This window comes from Castor canadensis, chromosome 1, assembly GCF_047511655.1.
Source record: "Castor canadensis chromosome 1, mCasCan1.hap1v2, whole genome shotgun sequence".
Lineage (NCBI taxonomy): Eukaryota > Metazoa > Chordata > Mammalia > Rodentia > Castoridae > Castor > Castor canadensis.
This window is the reverse complement of record NC_133386.1, coordinates 72,281,331-72,304,410: the sequence shown is the minus strand read 5'-3', so window position 1 is coordinate 72,304,410 and position 23,080 is coordinate 72,281,331. Positions and strand designations below refer to the sequence as shown.

General features: G+C 37.8%; 1 protein-coding gene and 1 pseudogene across 4 annotated transcripts in view; both read right to left on the bottom strand.

Annotated features, from left to right (window-relative positions):
• The window catches only part of Mdn1 (midasin AAA ATPase 1), a 148,067-nt gene that overhangs the window by 62,815 nt on the left and 62,172 nt on the right, over positions 1-23,080 (bottom strand). For all 4 annotated transcript variants that reach the window (XR_012449601.1, XM_074078153.1, XM_074078160.1 and 1 more), the window contains exons 34-50: positions 20,248-20,466; positions 19,416-19,613; positions 17,231-17,439; positions 16,053-16,175; positions 13,647-13,844; positions 13,409-13,516; positions 12,876-13,064; positions 9,994-10,083; positions 9,628-9,891; positions 9,226-9,487; positions 6,321-6,480; positions 5,098-5,214; positions 4,008-4,216; positions 2,957-3,105; positions 2,390-2,601; positions 1,793-2,013; positions 727-840 (exon numbers count right to left, since the gene is read on the bottom strand). Coding sequence is in view for 3 of the 4 variants with exons in the window: in XM_074078153.1 (XP_073934254.1) it covers positions 727-840; positions 1,793-2,013; positions 2,390-2,601; positions 2,957-3,105; positions 4,008-4,216; positions 5,098-5,214; positions 6,321-6,480; positions 9,226-9,487; positions 9,628-9,891; positions 9,994-10,083; positions 12,876-13,064; positions 13,409-13,516; positions 13,647-13,844; positions 16,053-16,175; positions 17,231-17,439; positions 19,416-19,613; positions 20,248-20,466 (3,042 nt within the window). In the remaining variant the exon portion in view is untranslated. The remainder of the gene's footprint in view (positions 1-726; positions 841-1,792; positions 2,014-2,389; positions 2,602-2,956; positions 3,106-4,007; positions 4,217-5,097; positions 5,215-6,320; positions 6,481-9,225; positions 9,488-9,627; positions 9,892-9,993; positions 10,084-12,875; positions 13,065-13,408; positions 13,517-13,646; positions 13,845-16,052; positions 16,176-17,230; positions 17,440-19,415; positions 19,614-20,247; positions 20,467-23,080) is intronic.
• Positions 21,084-22,382, bottom strand: LOC109681552 (insulin-like growth factor-binding protein 3 receptor pseudogene; annotated as a pseudogene).

Sequence of the window (23,080 nt, the reverse complement as noted above, 5' to 3'; positions counted from 1 at the left end):
ATCTCTTTATAAACATTCACTTATAAGCTTTAGTATACATAAAGTAATTAGGTTAGCACAAAAGCATCTCATACATTTTTTCCAAACCAAATGGTTAATAGTATATTTTGGTCACCAACGAAATTAAATTAATTAAAATTTGGCTTTGGGAAAATGTCCCTATTTTATTCATTAACACTTACTTCAGCCATCTTGAACACTTCATTTGGTTAGAGAACTCAGCTGTCTATTTCTTTAATTATTATGGTGTGATAACTTTATCATGAAGGCTAGTTCCTAACTTTTATCATTATAGTTTTATATTATCTGAAGTAACTGACGCTGTACAACTTTCCCTTTAAGTCAAATATTTCATCCTTTGTAACTCTTCCTACTAACAAGTACTAGTGAACAACTGAATGTTAAACATGTAAGAGCTCAGAAAAATGAGCTTAACCTTTGTGGTTTTCAAACACAGACAACGATGAGCTAAAACTCCACAAGCCATTTTATGGCAGAGTTGAGCATAGTCTTTAAACCCCTATGTTCTTTCTAGTATACTGTATTTCCCCAGCTTCCTTCAGATGCTGAAAGATGAGTGAAGAGTTTCAAACAAGTAAAAGAACTCTGCATCTGGATATTCTGAGTCGTCTAAAGAATTCTGTTACAGTGGGTCTTTTCCCTATGACTCAAAAGGACAAATTTCCAAAACAGTGCCAAAAGCTAGAAACCAAAAGCAGTGCATACCTGTTATATTTGCTTGCAATATTTTGAAGATATTACTGATCCCAACAGAGAGGGAATTTGAATAAAAATTCCTAAGAGATGTAGCACTGGCTTCCAAATGAATCTGTGCTGACTCTGAGGAGAAAGGAGAAGTAATGTTAGACTCTAAAGCAATGTGGTCCAAATATACTTTCTGCAATGATGAAAATGTTCCATGGCTGCACTGTCAGATGGAGCAGCTGCTAATTACACATGAGCACTTGAAATGTGCCAGTGTGAATAAGGGACTGGATTTTAGATGTTATCTAATGTCAATCACCTCATATTTATTTATACATAATTATATAACTTTCTGTAAAATTACCTGTGGTCAGCAGCTATTATATAAACTGCAGATAAAAATATGTACACAAATTCGCTCTACACATACTTAGATCACCACATATGTGTCATTTAATAATAGACACATTCATTGGCTTTTCTACAAATTCTCATGGGATAGAAAAGTTGGTGTAAATGCGGTTTTCTTTCAGTCAATAATTTCTAGCAACAAATTCCATGTGCTGTACTTTACAACTTAGGAAAAATTGCTGTTATTCCTTTTTCTCTCTCTTTGAATAAATTACAGAGAAAATAAGTGTGACAACTTGGAGTGCTGGTATTAAGATTAGAATCTTATGCATTTTAATTTATGCAAAGGGAAATTGATTGATCAAAAGCAACACTGTTCCCAGACAGAATGGTTGTGCAATAACAACACAGCCGCCAAAAAAAAAAAAAAAAACATCAGATGTTTAAAGCTAAACAGTAACATAGTATACATTTTCTTTTTGAAATTGATAGAAAGGTAGACAGGTCCAGAAATACTGAGGATTACACTGGAAAAAAGTTTCTCTTGTGATACATCTAAGGGTAAACTTGCACCTAACAAAGCTTAAAAACAATAGTACTATATCATAAATTTCTTGCAGAGATTTCTCAGCTAAAATTTTAACAGAGTAGTCCCGAAATAACAGCTACTGAGGCACTTAACCAGGATAAGCGTATACAAATCCCTTCATTGTACAAATTAAGCTTTTCTACTCACCAAGTCCCTGTGGTATGTTTTTGGCTAAATGATAAAGCCATTTAACTCTGAGCATCCAATCCTGATTGGTTGCTCTTTCTATGAGCAATTTAACAGCCATGGCCAAAACATCTGGCTCATCAATCCAGTAAGTATCCACTTCTACCGAACTGAATTTCAGGTTCTCGGGGTTAGAGGACTGCATAATTTTCTCTAAGTCTTGCAAAGTAAGAGGCTGACTCCTGAAAGTCATTGGAATGGGCAAAGTTAGTAATAAAACAACGGTCAACTTAACATTTCAAAGAACTAAGGAAATAATTTTGCAAATACTGTATCAAACAGGTAAAGGGAAAAAGATGAGTCCCCTAACAAAAGATGACAATGAAAAGATACTTAGGGCTGCTGATGGTGAACATGCACGGCATGCACAAGGCCCTGGGTTAAATTCCCCACCCTGTGCAAGTGTGTGATTAAGAGTGATAACATGATAGATAATGGTAATATGACAACTGGGTAAGAAACAGCCACGTAATGCTCGGTTGGACATACGATATCCTAGCTGTTATTATTAGCAAAAAGCAAAAAACAGGCAAGAAACCTCCAAGACAAGCTGCTTACCTCGGCCAGCTGCTGGTTTTCATGCTCATCCTATTGAGGCAATATGCCAGGATCTGCCCATCACTTCGGACAACAGAGAGGTGAGAATCTTCTGTAGCAAAGAGAGCTGAGGGCACAGAATCTGGCCACAACCCCATGGCAAGAATGGAGTTTCCCCAGGTTTCCCGTGCTTGTAGACAAGAAATGTGTTTCTCCAGCAAAGCCTGCACAACCTGTAAGAAGTAAACATGGTACGCAGGCACCAACTTAAGTGTTATTACCAAAAACACTAGCAGAGAAAGGTATGATGTTCAAATGACCATCTCCCAACAAGTGTCAGAAATGTTCTTTATAAAGTATACCACCACAAGATAATCTCTACTTTTCTTGATGAAAGATCACTTTGAAAAGAATATTTACATTTAAACTATCTTTCAGAAAAGTACCTGAATACCAGATCTTTACTGGAGCAAAATTGCAGTGGCCAGCTCTCCCAGGTCATTAAGTTGCTATCCATAAAAATAATTTCACCTTCCTCAATAATGTAGTGTTATAAATTAGAGAGCTGTCTGAAACACTTTGCAGTACCTTCTGGTTTTCTGTTGAATGCTGGGAGTTGACATACACTTCCCAGCATGCTTCCCAAAAGGCTCTGTCTAAACTCAGCCCTCGCTGCAGGTACTGGACAATGAGTATGGTTGTCTGAATTAGAGTAGCCACAGAAGAGGTTGGAGAACCTATAAAGAGAAAACATGGCCATCTTTGAGCAAAAGTCTTTAAAACCTGATGAAAATGGATAAATTCTGCCTTTACATCAAACATCCTTCTGCTCAGCCCCAGGCAGGTACTTATTTTAGAAAACTGTTAAGTAGACTCCAGCATCTCCTGAGGCACAATGAACTTATGGGAACATTCTTATCCTATTTCCTCTCTGCCCTCCCTTCTTCTCCCTCTCTGCCATGAATTGTGGGTACTCCTTCACAGGTGTTGATAAAGCCTAGTCATACTTATCTTTAATCTCAAGCTAACACACTGAAAATGGCAAAATGAAATATGTTCTTAAGAAGGACCACAGGATTTGAAATCCAGCAGACATACACTGGAATCCCAGCAGTTATTAACTAATTTTGACAAGTTATTCAAACACACTGAGCTTTACCTTTAAATGGAAATAAATCTTCAGAAGTAAATAAATAAGCAGAATTATCCCTAATATGCAGTAAATACTCAAAAAACTATTGATCTTTTTTGTATAATGAAACATTTACAAGAATCACAGCTTTCATAAATCAAACTTTCCATTATATTCCACTTTTAAGAGGGCAATGATGACTTAAAGACACAGGGACAAAACTCACGAATCTCAGAGTCTAAAGCAGAATTACTCAAATATTGGCCCCTGGGTGCATGCATGATTTATTTGGGGAGCTTCTTTAAGATACCAATGATCCCTGTGCCTCATGATGTGCTAAACTCAATTACGTAGGGTGCCTGAACCACTACATTTTTGACAGGTGTTCCTAGTAATGTCTATTTCTATGCACACTAGATGTAAACTCCTAGACTAGAAGTCAAATAGAATAACAAGAATTTCTACAGGAATTAATTTTCGTAGAGGCCCAGAGGTCAAGTACCTCACCTACAATAGTACTTCGGGTCTCTGTGTGAAGAGCCAAGAGGATGTCACAAACACTGTCCCCCACCAACCCAAGGCTGTGCAGCAGAACTTTCAAATCCAGGTTGTCTGGGATGCTCTCATCCCCTTCTCCTGAAATGTAGATTTCAAGTCCACGATTCCTCATAGCTCGGGATATTTCTCCATGAGCAGGATCCATTGACAGAAAAAGCCTAGTTAAGTGGAAATTGAGAGGAAAACAAAAGTTTAATCTCAGTGTAACCGAAAGTACAGCCTGGCAACAACTGGTTAGGGCAGATGACACATGACTCATTTCCAGGAAGTTCACGTTAGTAATGCAAAGCATGCTGCCATCTATCTGCATTCTATCTTCTATTTCCTACATGCATCAACACAGCAAATCAGTTTCTCGAAGCCTACTTTCCAAAGGATTTATACCACCTGGCAACTATGAACATCTTACTTTCAAATATTCCCCAAATCAGGCAGCGCAGACTCATCATTTTAACTCACCTACAGAAAGTAAAAGGGAAAAGGGAGCAGTGTATTCTCCTGTAACAATTAGTTTCACACATGTAATGGTCATCAACATCTTCATCTAGCTATCTAACATCTCACACTGATGTCTGAAACTAAACAGCTGATTCCCAGATGACCTTCCCCAAACCAAACTTGCTCCTTTGCACCCTCATTTGCCAAATAACTCAAGACAAAAGCTTAAATTTATCCTTGCCTTTTCTTTTTCCTCAACTCACAAGTCTGGCAGTAAGTCCCACGTATCTGACCACCCTACAATAAGTCACCAATTTTTCCTGCCTGAACACTAAAGAAGGATTATGACTGGTCTCCCAGCTTCTACTCTTCACCACCAACCCAAGAAAGGGACCTCACCTGTCATTTACTGCTGTGTCCCCAGAGCCTAGCTGTGCCTAGCAAACAGTACAGCCTTTATAATACTTGTTTTAACTTTGTCAACAAGTAAATTTATGACCTTTTAGCTTAGTATCTTGAGTATAATGTATAAGGAGGTCCTGTCTATCTTATCTACTTAGGGCTGCAGATTCTAGTACAGAAAATTAAGAAACACAAATACCTGAAATTGGGGTTTGGTGTTATGGTAGGAGTGGATCCATCTATCAATCCTCTCTCATTGACAGTGAGGACACCTCCAGGTTCAAGCAAAGCATTCAAACGATCCAACACTGATGGGCTGTACAGAGAGAACATGAATGGTGGACAGGCTGACATACTACCTTGACTCTACTCTCTTGCAGGAGCCGCCAATTGCCTCTGATCCACATCTTCTTTTCAAAGGAATTACACCCCACATGGGACTGTGAGCTCTTTTAAGAGTAGATTCCTTATTGATTCCCTTTCTCAGTCCCCAAGGCTCATAGCCCAGAGCATTACACAAAGTAAACACACCAAATATTTGCTGGATAAATAAATGAAATTAAGAAAAATATAGAAAATTCTCTACACTATGTAGTCCTTTCTCCTTGTCCCTAACATTATCAAATCCACTTAAAAGGTTGTTGGATTTTAATCAAAAGCATTCAGAGAAAAGCTGCAGGAAGAAAAAGCACCATCTAACCTGCAGTAGCTTCTATTCCACAAACTGTGCATGTACAGTAATTTTATACTTGCCCTTCTCCTTACAGTAGGATCACAAGTGAGATCTGATTCAACTGTTGTCATCACTAATGCACATTTGCTAAATGTTTACCTTATAGATCCTTCATTCAAAAAAATCTGAACTTCAAAATGACCCTAATAGCCATGTGTGGTGGCTCATGCATCACAGCTACTAAAGAGGCAGAGATCATGAGGAGTGCAATTTGACACCAGCCTAGGCAAAAAGTTGAGATCCCATCTCAATCAATAAGCTAGGCAGGGTGCCTCAGACCTGTCATACCAGCTACAATGGAGATGTAAAAAAAAGAGGATCAAGGTTGAGGCCAACAAAGGCCAAAACACAAAATCCTTTTTGAAAAATAACTAAAACACAAAGAGCTGGGTTTGTGGCCCAAGTGGTAGAGCACATGCTTAGACAAGCACAAGACCATAAACGCAACCCCAAGTTCAGTACCACCACCACCAAAGGAAAAAGATTTTTGATGTCAAATAAAAAAGGCCTAACTCAAAAGATAATTTTGCAATTCTGTTAGCCTTCCCATCAGCTAATGACCAACTGCCACTGTTCAAAACAGTAAAACTATAGAATGTGGTTGATGATGTACTACAAGTTAAAAAAAACGACAGATTAAATTCCAAGTTTCAATCAGGCTCACTAGCGATGGGGTGTAAGGTTCTTACTTGCAGAAGTTAACATTGTCCATCAGAAGCCAATCTCCACACTTCAAGGCTTGAACTAACATGCTGTCAACCCATTCAAATGTGCCATGGCTGTGGCCACTGGCTGACTGCATAAGCTTCACCCCAAAACTCTGGAAATCTTCCACGAGTTGGGCAAACTCTGTAATGTCACAGGCAAAATTCAACATTCATGTACTTAATTTCAACCCAAGGCAACCCAACCCTCCCAACTCCCCAAAAAACCAAACCCCAAATCTAAGAGTTTATTAAAACTTTTAGCTCCCCGCTACTCCTTTTGCTGGTACTGGGGTTTGAACTCAGGGATTCACTCTTGCTATAGACAGGCACTCTACCTCTTGAGTCACACCTCCAGCTTAATCACAAGTTTTTAAGGGTTAATAATAAAGTTATTTTTGCTTTTGTTTTAAACACAGATAACAAAATTAGGTTCGGGAGAGAGAAAGCTTATTAATGGCTACATCCTCAGATTTGACTCTGGGATGAGAAGGAGGCAAGTAACTTTTCTATGCTATAATTTTTCATATGGCATAAAGAGGATAAGGTCTCTTACCCATTACTAAATTATACACTACTGTATGAAAGTGCCTAAGTTGGAGAAGCATAATTAATGTCATTGAACTAAATTTTCTTCATAATGACCAAACTATATAACAATCAAATTATATGTTTTGCCAAATATTTTACATAGCCCTTCACTGGAAATTTTTCCATTGGTCATCTTTGCTGGAAATTGTCATATGAAGCTTTTTGTAAAATACCACAAAGTAGCATGTTGGATTCCAGCTTTGAGCCATGAACGTACTTAAGACTTAAGTACCCACTGTCAACTAGAAAACTAGTGAAATATATGAAACAACTGCTTTTAGGCATGAACAACAGAAGGTAACCATGAGAACTGAGAGCAGGAAGGAAAAAAGCAAGGGTAAGCCCTGTAATTGTCCTGGCCTTCTACCCGGAAACAATTTGATTGCAAGGCAGGGAAGGAGATCCAAACAGATACCAAAGGTCTCACTGAGTTGAGATCAGAATGAGGCAACTAGAATGAGGAGCAGATAGAGGAGAGAGCTACTCAGGGAAAGAGAGCCAAAAATGTGGATAAAGGCCTTGAGCCTTTGGATAAATAAATGTCTGCATATACAAGATGAGCAAAAACTTTCAAGGAAAATGCAATTACTGGGGAAATCTGAGCTGAATAACTCAGTTACCACCAGTTAAAGTAGAGACCTCAGCAAACGTACAGGGCATTCAGCTGGGAAGCCTCAGGGCTATGCAGTTATGGGGCTGGCCTATCTTTTGGAAAGACAAAACTAAGAGATGGGCATAGTGGTACACAGCTGTAATCTCAGCTGCTCCGGAGGCAGATACAGGAGAATCATGGTTTGAAGTCAACCCAGGCAAAAGGTCAGACCCACCATCTCAACCAACAAGCTGGTTATGGTGTGCATCTCTAACCCCAGCTAGACGAAAAACAACTTAAAAAGAAAAAAAAAAGACTGGGGTTGTGGCTCAAGAGGTATAGCACTTGCCTAGCAAGTACTAAGGCCCCAAGTTCAAATCCTGGTTACACCCTCCCCCCAAAAAAATCCACAAGCAATTTACCTACAAGAAAAGCCGAAGTCTTCAAACAAACATAACAAAATGCAATAAATAGTAACTAAAACTATTAGATATAAAGATAAAATGAAAACATGACTCTTAAGCAGAAGAAGCAGTCAAAAAAACAGACCCAGACATAAAGAGAGGATGAAAATAGAATAAAGATGTTAACACAGCCAACAGAAATATGCTCAGTGTGCACAAAGACTTAAAGTATGAGCATAAGGAGAACTGTAATTAAAGTCATAAAGGCTCATCATACATTAAAAACATAGCTAAAATGAAGAAAAAATTCTAACCAAAAATAAAATAGTACTAGGCAACTGGTTTAGACCTAGCTTTTTTTTTTTAAACTCTATTAATATCCCTAAGAAGTGTATTAGTCAATATGAAAATCAAATCTTAATAAAAAAATACTATTGAAAATAACCTATGAGAATGTACCCTGGACATTTAATTTTTAACTGACTTTTTCTTCTCAGTGGTGAATTTTACAACACCCGTATTTTAAGAGAATGTAAAGTGATATGTGTCTCTGACAAATATGATTTTATTAATTTAAGTGAAGGAATAAAGGATTTCAAGTTTAAATATGAATTTGAATTATGAAACAGATCAACTCAACAATGAAATCATACCATCACCCCCCAAAATTTAATGATTTGACCCACAGCATGAAAACAATGTTTACAGAGGTACAACTGGGAGTCTCATTTCTTCATTCTTAAGAAATCAACTCTTCAGTTTCAACTGGACTTTGGGAATATAGGATGACAATCTAGTGACAAACCCAACACATGGGCCTTTCCATTTAATACTCCTTAAAGGCATGCTCATCACCACCCACAAATTAATTAGCACCACAAAAGAACAGAATTATGTCTCCATATTAACCACATAGCATACAGAAATAATCAATTTTTTCCACTTAAAACTATCCTATCAATTCAAACTATTTTTTAGTTTAAAAAGCTCAATTTCTTGAGAAATTACTAATAAGTAAAAAAAGCTTTACACACAAGTGGTAAATAATTATAGATGAATACACACACAATGAGCCACAAAATTTAGTGACCAATTTTCCTGTTTGCCTTTTCAGTATTGCTAATCTGGAATACTTTACCTCACTCAGCTTCATTATACTTTCTAAAGTAAACATGACAAAGTTTTGACTGTTAATCATTAAACTAATTAAAAACATGGGTGTGGCATTCACAAATACATTCATGTAAGTGAACGAATATGTGCAATGCTTAATGTAAAGACACACACATCCAAGCATACATACCTGCCTTGGAGTATGAGTTGATTTTATTATTGAGTCGCTGCATAAGCAGCAATACTGCTTCCAATTTACTGACAATATCCATAGTGACCCCACTGCCATCTTCCCCAAGACACCTGGGCTTATGTGTCAGAAGGAAATGGCTCCAGGCCCGCAGCACTACTTCTGCGTCTTCAGCACAGACAAGGAGGCTATCCCTCAGCAGTGTTCTCACAGTCCTCTCCACCCTCTCTAGCAGCTGTCTCCAAGGTCGTATAAGATCAACCTGCAAGTTTCAGAGCACATGAACTCATCAGCCATCGGCCAAAGTCACCACTAACACAAAAGATCCTCAATCAGAACATAGGTGGGGTTCTTTGTTTATTTTTAATGTTTTGGCCAAAAATATAAACACATGCCAGTTACCTGCTCAAATCCACCTAGAAGCTCAGTAGTATCCATTGCACTGTTCATAGCCATGATCTTTAATGTGTGTCCAGTAAGGTGTGCCAGAAGCTGGACCAAGCTAGTCTTGCCCACAGAGGCTGGCCCCACAAGGATGACCATCCAGCTCATCTGCACACATTTCATGATGGACTCCAGAGACTGGAATGACTGGTGCAGGAGTGACAAGGGGCGGCGGGATGGATGAGGAACATAACTGCCTCGAGAAAGGACTGAATAGCCAAGCTGAAAAAACATACCATTGACATATCATAAGCATCCCTGGTCATAAGGGCAGAAGAACCAGAGAAACTGTAAAATGGTAAAGGGTTAATCTAATCTTCTCACCTGAACATCGTAGGGAGAGATATGAAATAGTCTGGTTCCCACGTAAGGATTGGAACTTGAATCAAACACATCCTTGAATATAGCAATGACCTAAAAGATGATGATGCAATCAAGATACAAATCACTTCACCAAATTCTTATGCAAACCTACAAGGAATACTTGTAGAAAAGAAGCAAAGCAGTCACTGTATTTAGTCACTAATACTAAGAACACTAGCCACAATTTTCTTATCCTTTTGAATTTTCTCATATAAAATGTTATAGACTGTTTAATACCTTGAAATAAAAGTAAACTGGAGCTCAAAACCAGAGTAGTTACATAATTCCAAACTAACTGAGATTACAGAGAATATACCTAAATTAAACTGAGGCCAGGGACAGGATGGCAAGTTAAAGACAAAAAATGTGCATTCACTGGGCACTGGTGGCTCACGCTTACAATCCTAGCTACTTGGGAGAAGGATTGCAGTTTGAGGCCAGCCTAGGCAGTTTGTAGTATCTCATCTCCAAAATAAACAGAGCAAAATGGACTGGAGGTGTAGCTCAAGCAGTAGAACTTTATAAGTGTGAAGGCCTGAGTTCAAGTCCCGGACCCACCAAAAATAACCCCAAAATACAAAGTGCTGTCATCACTCAAGATACTATCTAAAAAAGACTTTCAATTGTAAAAGGAATATTATAAAGACTAATTTATTTATCACAGTACTGTATCAGGTACATTAAAAGATTACTTCTGAGCTTTATATTCCTGCAAAATAGCTATCATTTCTATTTTATAGGTATGGACACTGAGATGTGAGAGAGTCACATGTTGTGCACATGGTTGACTAATTTTAAATGTAAGCCAGTCTCACTAACTACACATCATGTTAGCCCTCCAAATACTTAGCAGATGTGACAATCAAAGGTATTCCTCTAGCCAGTTATTTACACCGAGTTATCCCTTCCCTAGCAGCAATGCTGTTAAAAAAAAGCTTCCTCTTAATTCTATTTCTTTCACTGGTCTCTTTTAAAAACCTAAGGAGTGGGGGGAAAAAGAAAAACATGTATTAAAAAAAAAAAAATCTAGTCAACAGCAATAGGAAAAATTAGAGCCACTCAAAAATAACAACACCAAGTTGTATTAAAAGCAGCAATACTTTTATAATTGTGTATTATATATTACAATTATATATTATACATACAATTATATATTGTATATTATTGTGTATATATACTGCACTAAAGTCAGAAAATAAAAACAATAAAGACAAAGTCATAATCAATGCCAAACATCTGACTGTGAAATTAGAAGCAGCATGGAGAAAGTGTTTTTGTCACATACCTTGGTTCCAGGAGTTTCTGGCCAAAAGCCCTATACTAAGGCAGTTTATCTCTCCTTGATATTCCACCAGAGTATTAAGATGACAAATTCATAATCAAACTCATTTGATTGTATAAAACCAGATTCAATTTACACAATGGTCATGATTAACATACTACAGGTTCAGTATTCTTCATTTGAACTGCTCAGGATATGAAGTCATTCCATTTCCATGCATTTTAAAATATTTGCATACACACGTGAAGTATATTGGTGATATATATAAATACAATATAAATATATATGTGATATATAGATATATATCATATAGATATAAACACGATATAAATATAAATACGATATTCACTTCTGTTTCAGATGTACCTCACACATATAGTCTGAAAGTAATTTTATGCAGTATTTTTAGTGTTTTGACTGTGACCCAACACATGAGGACAGGTGTGGAATTTTTTTTTTTTTTTTTTTGTGGTACTGGAGTTTTTGAACTCAGGAGCCCCATACATGCTAGGCGGGTGCTCTTCTGGCTTGAGCCATTCTGCCAGCCCTTTTTGGTGATGGGTTTTTTCAAGATAAGGTCTCATGAACTATTTGCCTGGGGTTGGCTTCGAACCTCGATCCTAGCATTTGACTGGACTCTGAATATATAAAAAGGAATTCAGACAGAGAATGAAGGAGGCACAAAACTCATCTGGGATGGGCCACATATTCACATTTCCACAAGGGGTTACAGGCTACATCAGTGAGGTTTAGTAGAAAAGAATAGCAAACAAAGTGAAGCAGTCTGGCTTTGCTACCTATGAGACTAGGAAACTTAGATCCTCATTTCCTATCCACCAGACTTTAATGTGATGACTTTAAATGTCACTAACCAAAATACCTAAGAGCACACAGCAGTAGCTATAGTCTCAGCTACTAGGGAGGCTGAGGTTGAAAGATCACTTGAGCCCAAGCATTTCAGATCAAGCATGAGTAGCAATAATGAAATTCAGACTCAAAAAAAGAAAATCTTAAAAATTAAAATAAAGCACATAACTACAATTCTTGAACTGAAAATTTCTAGATAAAACACTTTGTAATTTGACATTTACTTAAAAACAAAACCTCCAAAAAATCCTTCTCTCCTGTGGGGCTCTAAGTATCTCCTCCTGGTTTGCACCTTTGTACCTGAAAACATAATGGAGACCTAGTTCTTTATTTTGGAGGTCAATACTGGTTTTTTGTTTTCTTAAGTTATGGCAGTAGTGGTATTTGAACTCAAGTTCTTGAGTTTGTTAGGCAGGCGTTCTACCATTTGAGCCACACTCCCACCAGTAATGCTGTTTTTTTTAAAAAAAGGTTTGTGGCCATGGGGATTTAGCTGATAAGCAAATTGTGTTCTCCAAAGCAAACTATGTTATGATCAGGGAATTTTCATTTCATCTGTATCCATAACTTCTAACTTTTCAAGTAGCATGACTAGGCTTGGTGTTATTATTACGGTGAATATGCATTTTTTTCTGTCTTAGGAAGAAATCAACATTTTGACTGAAAAATATGTAACGAGAAGTATGAAGCTTACCCTTTCTTTGTCTTCCCTGGCTCTCATTCTTTCACCATAGACCAAAAAGACATGCTGACCAGGATCATAACAGCCAGGGGACTGGTCAACCAACATCAACTGACACCAGCGGAAAAGGTCTCGGAGGTTAAATTCCCAGGGTCCTCCTTTTTGCCCCCATTTCTTCTCAACAGTCACTTCATGATCAATCTAGAAATAAAATTTCCTACTGAGAAACATGTTCTATCAGGCAGTGCATTAAGTACTGTCACATACTACAAATGTGTATGTGACATGAAACAGAAATTAATTCAGATGCTTCTCCCATTTCCAACTTCCAAATGCCAGCAATACCCTATAGGCATCAACACTGATATTCACAATACAAAAATGAATTACCATTACTCTCAAATGAGTAATTTGTATTCCACCAGAAACTAGAAGTCTGTGATTTTCGTTAGACAGATAGGTGGTGATTTGGTCGAGCCCTATATTGAGAAAATGCTGGCTCAAATACAGCCAAAGAAACACAATTAATACAAGAAGATACTTACATGGTTATTGAAAGCCACCATTTTCTTAACAATATTTTTGTCGATGGCTGGGAACAAAGTACTAGCAATGAATTCCATGTCAATTACTGTAAGGGGATCCACAAAGACCTAAAAAATCCAAATATAACATGATAAAATTTCCAACGTATAATCAAAATTCTGGATAGTATCATTCATCTACATAGTGAACATCCTTGCCATATATAGCTTTGGTCTTCGTGGCAACAGTGAATCTTACCTGAGTGAATCTGTTAAGGAAAGACCTGGGCAAGCCCTTCCTCCCGCCTCCTTGTCTAAAAGGATTTTGACACCCAAAAATCTTCGTCTTTTCATGCTGTACTTGAAAGCTCATTCCTAATTCAGGCACGAAAATTTCTCCTCGGTGGTCAAAACAAGCATTAAGTCCTTCGAGTACAGACTGAGAAGCCAGGTTAAGCTACAAGGGGAAGAAAAGTACATATATTTGTTTTAAAGCAAGAAAATAATACACAGCAAAGTAAGTGTTATCTTGAGGAAAGGGATGTTCATACAATACTGATAATCCACTGTATCTTAAGCTGAGTGATGAATATATGTGCATTCATCCTATTATTCTTTATTTCACATATTTGGTAAGGATGTTAAACATACATCAATAATTTTAAGTAAAATGAATGTTCAGAATGAATTAAAAAAAGGTTAAAATCTTCTCTAACAGTAAGCTGTAGTTGTTATCCACTCCAAAACTAACCTCTATAAATAACTTACCAAAAAAAACTGGCCAATACAGATATTTCACTTTTACATGATGAGTAATTAGAATTTTAACATTAACTACAGGTAACAGAAAACATTTGATAGTTCTTTATATACTTTTCTAGCTTAAATACCGAACAAAATTTCTAAATGGGTTTCAAAGTCATGATATAAACAATATGAAATGGTCTACACAATTAAATTTCAGTCACATAAGAAGTTACAACAAGTGAAAATACAAATCAGTAAGTCAATAATCAGAATAAACTCTAGTCAAATTTCCATTGCAGTTTCTCCCTCCCTAAGCACTGCGAACATCTCTACATATTCCCAATAGAGAGCTGCTCCTGAGTGTATTTTTAAGAACAGATGTCTTGCAGTCACTTTATGCACTTCCACCAAATCTGAGAATGGTCAATGGCCTTCAGCTTTAAAATTAAGCTTTTTTTTTTTTTTTACTGGTTAATGAATATTCTACGCAATATCTTTTTCTAAAATCATCTGGAGTGAGCCCTCTCCTTAGTATTTCCCCTGAACACAGGTAGTAGTTCAGTAGATGAAATCTGATGGCACTCTCTGATGTCCAGATCCACAGGTTTATAAACCTAGTGAACCTCTTTGGGCCAGTATCCAGCTTACTTCTGTTACTAACCATTTCAACTTCACTAACACTTTTAATCTTTCCTTGAATTAACACTGTACATCCCAAACACAGCCAACTCCTTATCTCTAGCTGCCTGTCAGACATCAACATTCGGTATTTACAATGCAGCACTATTCAGCCACAAAGGAGAATGAAATCTTGCCATTTGCAGGCAAATAGATGGCATGGGAGAACATCATGTTAAATGAAGTAAACCAAATTCAGAAAGATAAAAGCCACATGTTTTCTCTATGTGGAAGAAAGATACAAATACAACATAATAATGTATACACAGACATATACAGAACATGTTCCCAATAGTGGCAATGTTAGAGGAGACTAGGGGAGGAGGGAAAAAATTAGAGAATCATAGAGTGAATAGTATTAAAACATATCACATCTGTGTAGGAACGAAACACAACAAAACACACTGAAAACTGCTGAACAATATGGGGTAAAGGGAAAAGGGTAAGGAAGAGTAATAGAGTGGGTTAGGCTGATTAAAGTACAATATATTTTACAGGTAAAATACCAAGGCAAGACCACACTAAAAAACGAACAAAAAAGGACAGGAATTTAAAACATGTCATGTTAAAGGGAGGGTATCAGCAGGAGGGGAGGGTAAATGAAGAGGGTAAAAGAGGGTGAATATGGTCAATATATTTTCTTTTTTTTTTTTTTTTTATATTTTCTATACATGTATGAATATGTGGAATATAGAGCATGAAGCAGCTGAGCACTGGTGGCTCATGCCTGTAATCTTGGGAGGCTAAGATAGAAAGGATCAAGGAGGTTCGGCATCAGCCAAAGCAAATAGTTTGTGAATCCCCTATCTCCAAAATAACCAGAGAAAAATGGACTTGAGGTGTGGCTCAAGTGGTACAGTGTCTGCTTTGCAAGCACGAAGCCCTGAGGTTCAAACTCCAGTCTCACCCCACCTCCCATAAAACATGAAGCAGTTGACACTATTTGTAAAACACCTCTGAAATAAATGCAACATAGGAACTTTGCAAGATATGAAAATAAATTAGCCAAGATACAGTTTTTCTCTGAAGTATTACTTTAAAAAGGAGGAGCACTTGTAGGTTATATAGAGAGAAAGGGAGGGTCTTTTTTATGTACATTGTGGTAAGTGACCTTTCTGATTCTTAAAAGAAACCATGCTAATAAGCATGCTAATCCACTTAGAAATGCCCTGGAGTGGGAAAAATATGACTGTTTCTCACACTTGTGATCCCATCCTGGGCCTGATGACAGGACGCTCACCTCATCTAGCACAACCCAATGGCCTGCCTTCAAAGCTGCCAGCAAGGGGCCATCACGCCAAGCAAACTCTCCTCCCTTGCCGCCCTCAACTGGTAGATCTGCTCCAAACAGGTCAGTGATGTCCTTTGAGAGGAGGAAGAAAAGGGAGAAGCCAACATTACTAAACAATTACGAAAACAATTAACTTAGATCCTAAGACTCTTAATCTGAAATTGATAAATGCATGAGGTGCGTCTTAAGAGCACTACTCTTCCTTCTTACTCCAAAGACAGAATTAACCACCCCCACACTCTTTACCAGGAGTTCAAACACACCCCAAGCACCTCTAATCACAATGTACTAAGTAGCAATCACTTTAAGCAGATGCTCAGATTAATAGTTTTAAACCTTGCCTGTACATAGAAATTAACTGTTAGCTTTAGGGCAAACAACAACAACAAAATGATTAATGCCCAATTCCTATTCCCAGATACCAATTTGTCATTGTAAGTTTTTTTAAAGTTATTTCATTTAATCCCCAGTACCACAAAATGACTGAATGAATAAATGGAAAGACAAAAAAGTCATTTCATTTCTAAATTTTTTTTCAAGTAGGAAAAAAACTCAGGAGGTTATATTACAGTAAGTGTCAAAAAAAGTAGTTCTCGCCCAGGAAAAAAAATAAGAATAAAATCTGTAATTAAGAGACAATTACATCCCAAGTGTTGGTGGCTCAACATCTATAGTCCTAACTACTTGGGAGGCTGAGATCAGGAGCATCAAAATTTGAGGTCAGCCCTGAGAAAGAGTTTGCAAGACCCCATCTCCAAAATAACCAGAGCAAAATAAACTGGAGGTGTGGTTCAAGGGGTAAAGTGCCTGTTTTGCAAGCACAAGCCCTGAGTTTAAACTCCAGTCCACCAAAAAAAAAAAAAAAAGTAAGATTACAGAAGCCATGGGCTCAATACCTAGTAATGCACACATAAAAAAAAGAGAGCAAGTAACATTACAGATGTCAGCTATTAATGACTCCAGAAGCAGAATTAGTTCGAAAGGTTATACTACTGTGGTCCTTATTACCATATGAAATACTTGGGCTACTGATAGTGTTATAATCATTTTTTTACTAGGAAACTATAAATAGATGGAAGCATTATTACTTGCATCTATCCCTATGAGCTACAGGATGACTAACTTACCGTCTGCTCTGACAGGTTGATTCGAACAAGGGTATTTCCTGAAGCCTTTGCTAATGCTCCCACCAAACTCGTCTTGCCAACACCGGGGGAGCCCTCCAAGAGAATGGGTTTGTTCAGTTTGGTAGCTCTTAAGAGCCTCTGGGCATTTAGAGCTGTGGTGCCTGCACTGAGTGCATAGTCGGCAATATTATTCCTGGGCAGGACAGGTCCTTATGTAAAGAAAAGCAAAGTCACACATAATCTGAATATAACCAAATCCAATCGCCATGTTAACTCAAGATTTTAAGAACCTACCCAGTAGGTCATCAGCCAATTAAGTGAAAATGTTTAGATCCAATTTTCCCACTTTTGGATTATAAACTGCCTTACAAGGATATCCAGTAGCATACTTTTGCTCAACTGTGCCAAGAACACACCAACTTTTCACCTACTATACACATCCATGTATGCAGGTCTAACTGCAAACACACTTATCTCCTTTTACAATCTGAAACTCAAATACTACATGTCCTTAATATAATTCACCTTCGTAAATAGGTATTTTTCTAAAAGCTAAGTGTAAGTCATGTGGTTCCAAGGTTTTTAGGCCACCATGACAATTCAAGATCTGTTCTCAACCAATAAGGTAACTGAACTGAAGGACTAAAAATAGTCTTACAGGGCTTACCATCCATGCCACTGTCTCTGGGAAGAAGCTTTAGGCACACCAGTTTAGAGGGAGCAAGAAAAGGAAAACATCTATTTCCTCACCCTTGCAAGAAGAAGCAAGGACCACCTTAGTTGCAGGTCACTGGCATATAACTCCCATACAGGAGCACTCAATACTATGACAGTGGCTTATGGGAGGGATTTAATGGTTAGGTCATGAGTACCCACCAGGGATGAAAAGAGTAACATTAAAGAAAAGGGGAGCTGTCAGGATAGCAAAATGAGGAATGAACCATTTGGGTCAGAAACTTGAGTTTATCACTGCACTCCCACTGCGCCTCTGCATATTTCAGACATTCAACAATTATTAATATAGATAGGAAGGAAGAAACTAGGAAATACATGACTTCCATCTGAAGTAAGAATCTAAAAATTTAGAAAGTGCCTTAGAAGTGCCTGTAATCCTAGCACTTGGAAGGCTGAGCCAGGAGGATTGAGAATTCAAAGGTAGCTTGAACTGTATGTTGAGATGCTACCTCCTCCCCAACAAGGGAAGAAGGGGCACAACATATATTCTAATTAAATATTTGCTAGAGGGCTGAGGGAGTAAGCTCAGTGCTAAAGCACTTACCCAACATGTAAAATAGCTTGATTTGGATCCCAGCACCAATAAAATAGATGATTAGATAGAGAGATAGAGAGACAGAGATAGAGATAGAGACAGAGAGAGAGAGACAGAGAGATAGAGATAGCGTGAGCAGAGAGAGAAAGACAGAGAATGAGAGAGAGAGAGAGAGAGAGAGATTGATGGATTGATTTGGTACAAGCAATTTTCTTAGAAAGAAAGCCAGAAATAGAACTCAAACCAACTGTCTCCTAGACTACTGCATTCCTTTTAATCATTCATTCCCATTCATCCAGTCAACAGGCATTTTCTGAGTCCCCCTGAGTGCTAGGCTATGTGGCAGATGCCAGTTCACAGTACCAGCTCTCAAGGGTTCACAAACCTGTTTTTATAAAAAAAGCAATGAGGTACTATAGTTAAGATATATTATAGCTAAACAGATCTTTATACTCAAGAGCTTACTAACTTTAGTAGGGTTTAGAGCTTTACTACAAAAAAACTTTTGCCAAGAGCACCAACCAATAAGTAAGTTCATTTTTATAATACAATCTACTCTCCCTACTTTCATATGCCAATCATATATTTTGAAACGTGCACAATTAAAGTTATACCAAGTCAGAGTCTAATTTAGATACTAGTTAAAAAATAACCATGAATATGACACATTAAAACTAAAAGTCACAATAAATGACAAACAATTCTATGAAACGTAGGAAAATAATAACAATATATTTAAAATCATTCTTTTTTCCACACACTTTTTATTAGCACATTTTAATTATACTATGTGGGGGTTTCATTGTGACATTTCCATACATGTATATAATTTTATCATATTCACCTGCTCTATTACTTTTTCTTGCTCCTCCCTCCCCTTCTAAAAATCATTCCTTAAAAAATAAGAATTCTTACCTCTTGGTATAAAAAATGGATGAATTCCCCAAAGGTTATCTATCCCAGTGAATTCTTTAGCCTTGAGTCTATCATAAATCTTCAATTCTTTTTTCTGACATTCTGTAAGTTGGACTATCTTGGAAAGTTTCTTTATTAGGAATTTCAGACATTCTTCTCGAGCCAAGAGGGCTGTGCCAAACCCAGAGGAAGTTATCCCTACAAGAGAGCATCAGAACATCAGGAAACAGCATTAATAACAAGCTCATGACAGTTCAACAGAACTGGGAGAAAGAGAGCACAACAGAACAACAGACTATATAAACTTTCAGTGTGAGCAGTCCTGAGGAAAAACCTAACCCAAACCTCACTTTCCTTCAGCTTATGCATCATCAATGAAGTAGAAGTTTATTCAGTAAACTACTCTAGCCACTCAAAGACAAGCCAGTCTGAAGACACATCTCATGTGGCATTATTCATCATCTTGCTTTATACTTCTAATCTGCATGGCTGAAAAACCAAAATTTAAATGCTGAATTTTATGAAATTATGGAAAACTTCAAACTAACTAAAAATGATCCTTCCTTCATGTCAAGAATTATCCAGTACTTTGAGAACAAGATCATTTTTATTCATTCCATTCAAAATCACCACTTCACATTCATTAAGTACCTAATCTACCTTTCAAAATTACTACCTTGTTCAAGGAGTACAAAGAAAAGAAAAGACATTTTGTGTTTTGGAAAAATTAGACTAAGTGATTCTGCAAAAATATCCAGCATGGCCAGCTCCTTCTCCCACTCCCTTATATCCTACTTAGCCCCTTGATCCCAGCAGCTAAACAAGGACATACCTGAGCCTATTCCATCTATGTACACCAGGCATGCAGCATGAACAAAAGAGGTCACAGTGGAAATGGACTCTAGCCTTTTCATAGCAGCATCTTCCCCCATGGTGTTCATGAAGTTAACCCAAGACAGGATATCTCTGATACTGACGACACACTTTCGGCCAAACTCCTGGTGGGTCAGCCAGTCAATAAAATCCATTATCACCTCAGCTATGTCCGCTCCTAAGACACAAGGAAGCAAAAAATTTGCTTTTTGTGAGACATTTCAGAACAGGGCTTCATAACATAGGGCCCACAGATGGACAAGAAGGAGCCTATGATCCTTAGCTTATATACAATGTTTTGTGAATGCATATATTTTCCTAAGGAAAGGAGCCCATAGTTTTAACATATTGCCAAGTCATTAATGAATAGCATTCGATGCCTATTTACAAAAGCAAAGCAAAAAACCAAGAGAATTATAGCCAAAGAAAGTGCCTTAAAAAATGCTGAGAAAAAAGTATGTATTTGGTCCATATTCAGACACAATTATGAAATAACAATAAATTCTAGAAAACATACAAAGTATGTTTTATACTTTCAATATTATAATTATTTACATTTAAAATAAACATTTTATTATACTTACACAGGTCCCTAATTTATGATTCGACTCAGGATTTTTTGACAACTTTACAGTGGTATGAAGAAGTCACACTGGGTACAAACGTACTTTGAATTTTGATCTTTACCTGAGTTTGTCACAAGTAGTTAAGACACTCTCCCATGCTGGAAAGAAGTATGGAGCTGCAGCTCCCAGCTAGCCTCACGGTCATGTGGGTAACCAGGTGGTCTTCTGTTGTTGCTGGACAATGATGTCCAGTAGTTAGGTTTATTAAATACATTTTTGACTTAATCTCATTATCCCATTCACTATCATAGGGAATGCCACCTTTTCAGTGGACCTTTTCAGACTTTTCACTGACTTTTTGTGTATGTCTGTGTCTTTTAAATCTATGCATCAATCAATTCAGTAAATTAAAAGGGATTATTAACAAATTTTGTTCCATGATTCATGTTGAATGATCACTCTAATAATCACAACTTTATATCACAAAATATTTGTGAGCAAAGAAAATACTTAAGTAGTACATATAGATTCAAAACAATTATCAATGGAATTTAATAGAACACTTTACATACTACTTCTAAAATCAACAGTAATCATTTATTTAAAAAAGTACAAGTACCAACAATGCTTTTGAAAGAGAAAGAAATAAAAGATGAGGTGGAATTAGCACTGCTATAATTTAAAGTAGAACACAATAGTTCAAGGCTACACTAGGAATTGGTTAGAACACTGACTACAGAAAAACCCAGGGCTAAGGGGGGAACCTTTTATTTACTCCACATTACAGTTCTTCCCTTTTATAAAAACATCTAATTCATAATCAAGACCCAAGAAGTTAATTCACACCTGAGAAAAAACTGGGAACCTAGGCCAGATCTCTCTCAGAGCTGGGCTCTAGACCAGTGGGATTCTGGGCACAGATGGAGGCACACAACACAGCAGAAAAGACCACAGAAGGGAAGCAAGAAAGAGCCCATGACCAGCAGCCACACAGAGCCAGCTCCTCTGAGGTGAGCAGACTGGTGAGCACTTAGCCTTCCAGACTCTGACTCAGTCTTGACCATTCCGAGGGCTCAGGATGGCTTCCTGTTTCCCTCCTCTGAGCAGGATATAGGTGGCTTGCTGGAGGCAGGATTCCTGGTTCAACACTAAAATACAGGCAGATTCCTAGAATCCTTTTTGTAGTTCACCTTGGCTACAGAAAAACTTTTCAGTCCCATCTCACTAGCCAGGATCTTGGCTTTGAATATCTGAGTCTCATTCTGGATCACCTCTGAAGTTCAAGGTGGTTAGTAAGCCCACGAGGTGAGCCTACTTCCCTATTACTGTCCCATTCATGGGGCACAGGGTTAGCTAGCCAAAGACATCAAGAAGGAGAGCCAACCAGGACGTCATGGCTGCGTAAGCCAGTCTTGTGGAGAAAGAGAAAGCCACCAATGTCCATGCCCAGAAGGCAAAAGAGTAGCAAATAAAGGGGCACAGACCAGAGATAAGGGGAGGGGGTAAGAAGCAGGTTGTACCCTGCCTGTCAGGTACCCTGGGGAGGAGTGGGGTATGGACCTGTTTTATATTTTACAATTTTGGCAGTGGAAAAGGAGCTAATGTGGCAGCGCACACCTGTAATTCCCAGCACTCATGAGGTTAATACAGGAGGATTGTGAGTTGAATGATAGCATGGGCTACATAGCAAGGCCCTGCCTCCCAATTAATTAATTAATCAATCAATCAATGCTGATACTCCCTAATCCACCTCCAGATTAAAAAAACTGCTAAAAATTATTAAGCCACACCCCCTTACCTTCCATGCTTCAGGGAAGTCTGTTACTGTGTGGCTAAAAAGCCTGGAGTCAACCAGCTCCCTAGGCACAAGCTGTAGGGCTCTGAGGTAAGTCCTCAGGGCTCTTATGCTTGCTGCTCTATGAATTGTTCATTCCACTTTAAGCATGAAGCACGCTGGTGATAAAGCAACAGTTACTTCCTGTGCCATTCTTACCACAATCAGTAACTTAACAAAAGAATAAGCAAACTACATGATTCTTAGAGGTTACTGCATAGAGAATCCATCCTTAACACAGAACCTGAAGACATATCACGTTTGCCTAACAATTATTGCCTTCCACTCCTCCTTTCACTTGAATTTTCACAATAAATGCACTGATAATAAGAACACAACCCAGTGAGTTCTGAGTGTATGCCTTGGGTAACATCTGCATCACCAGAGAACTT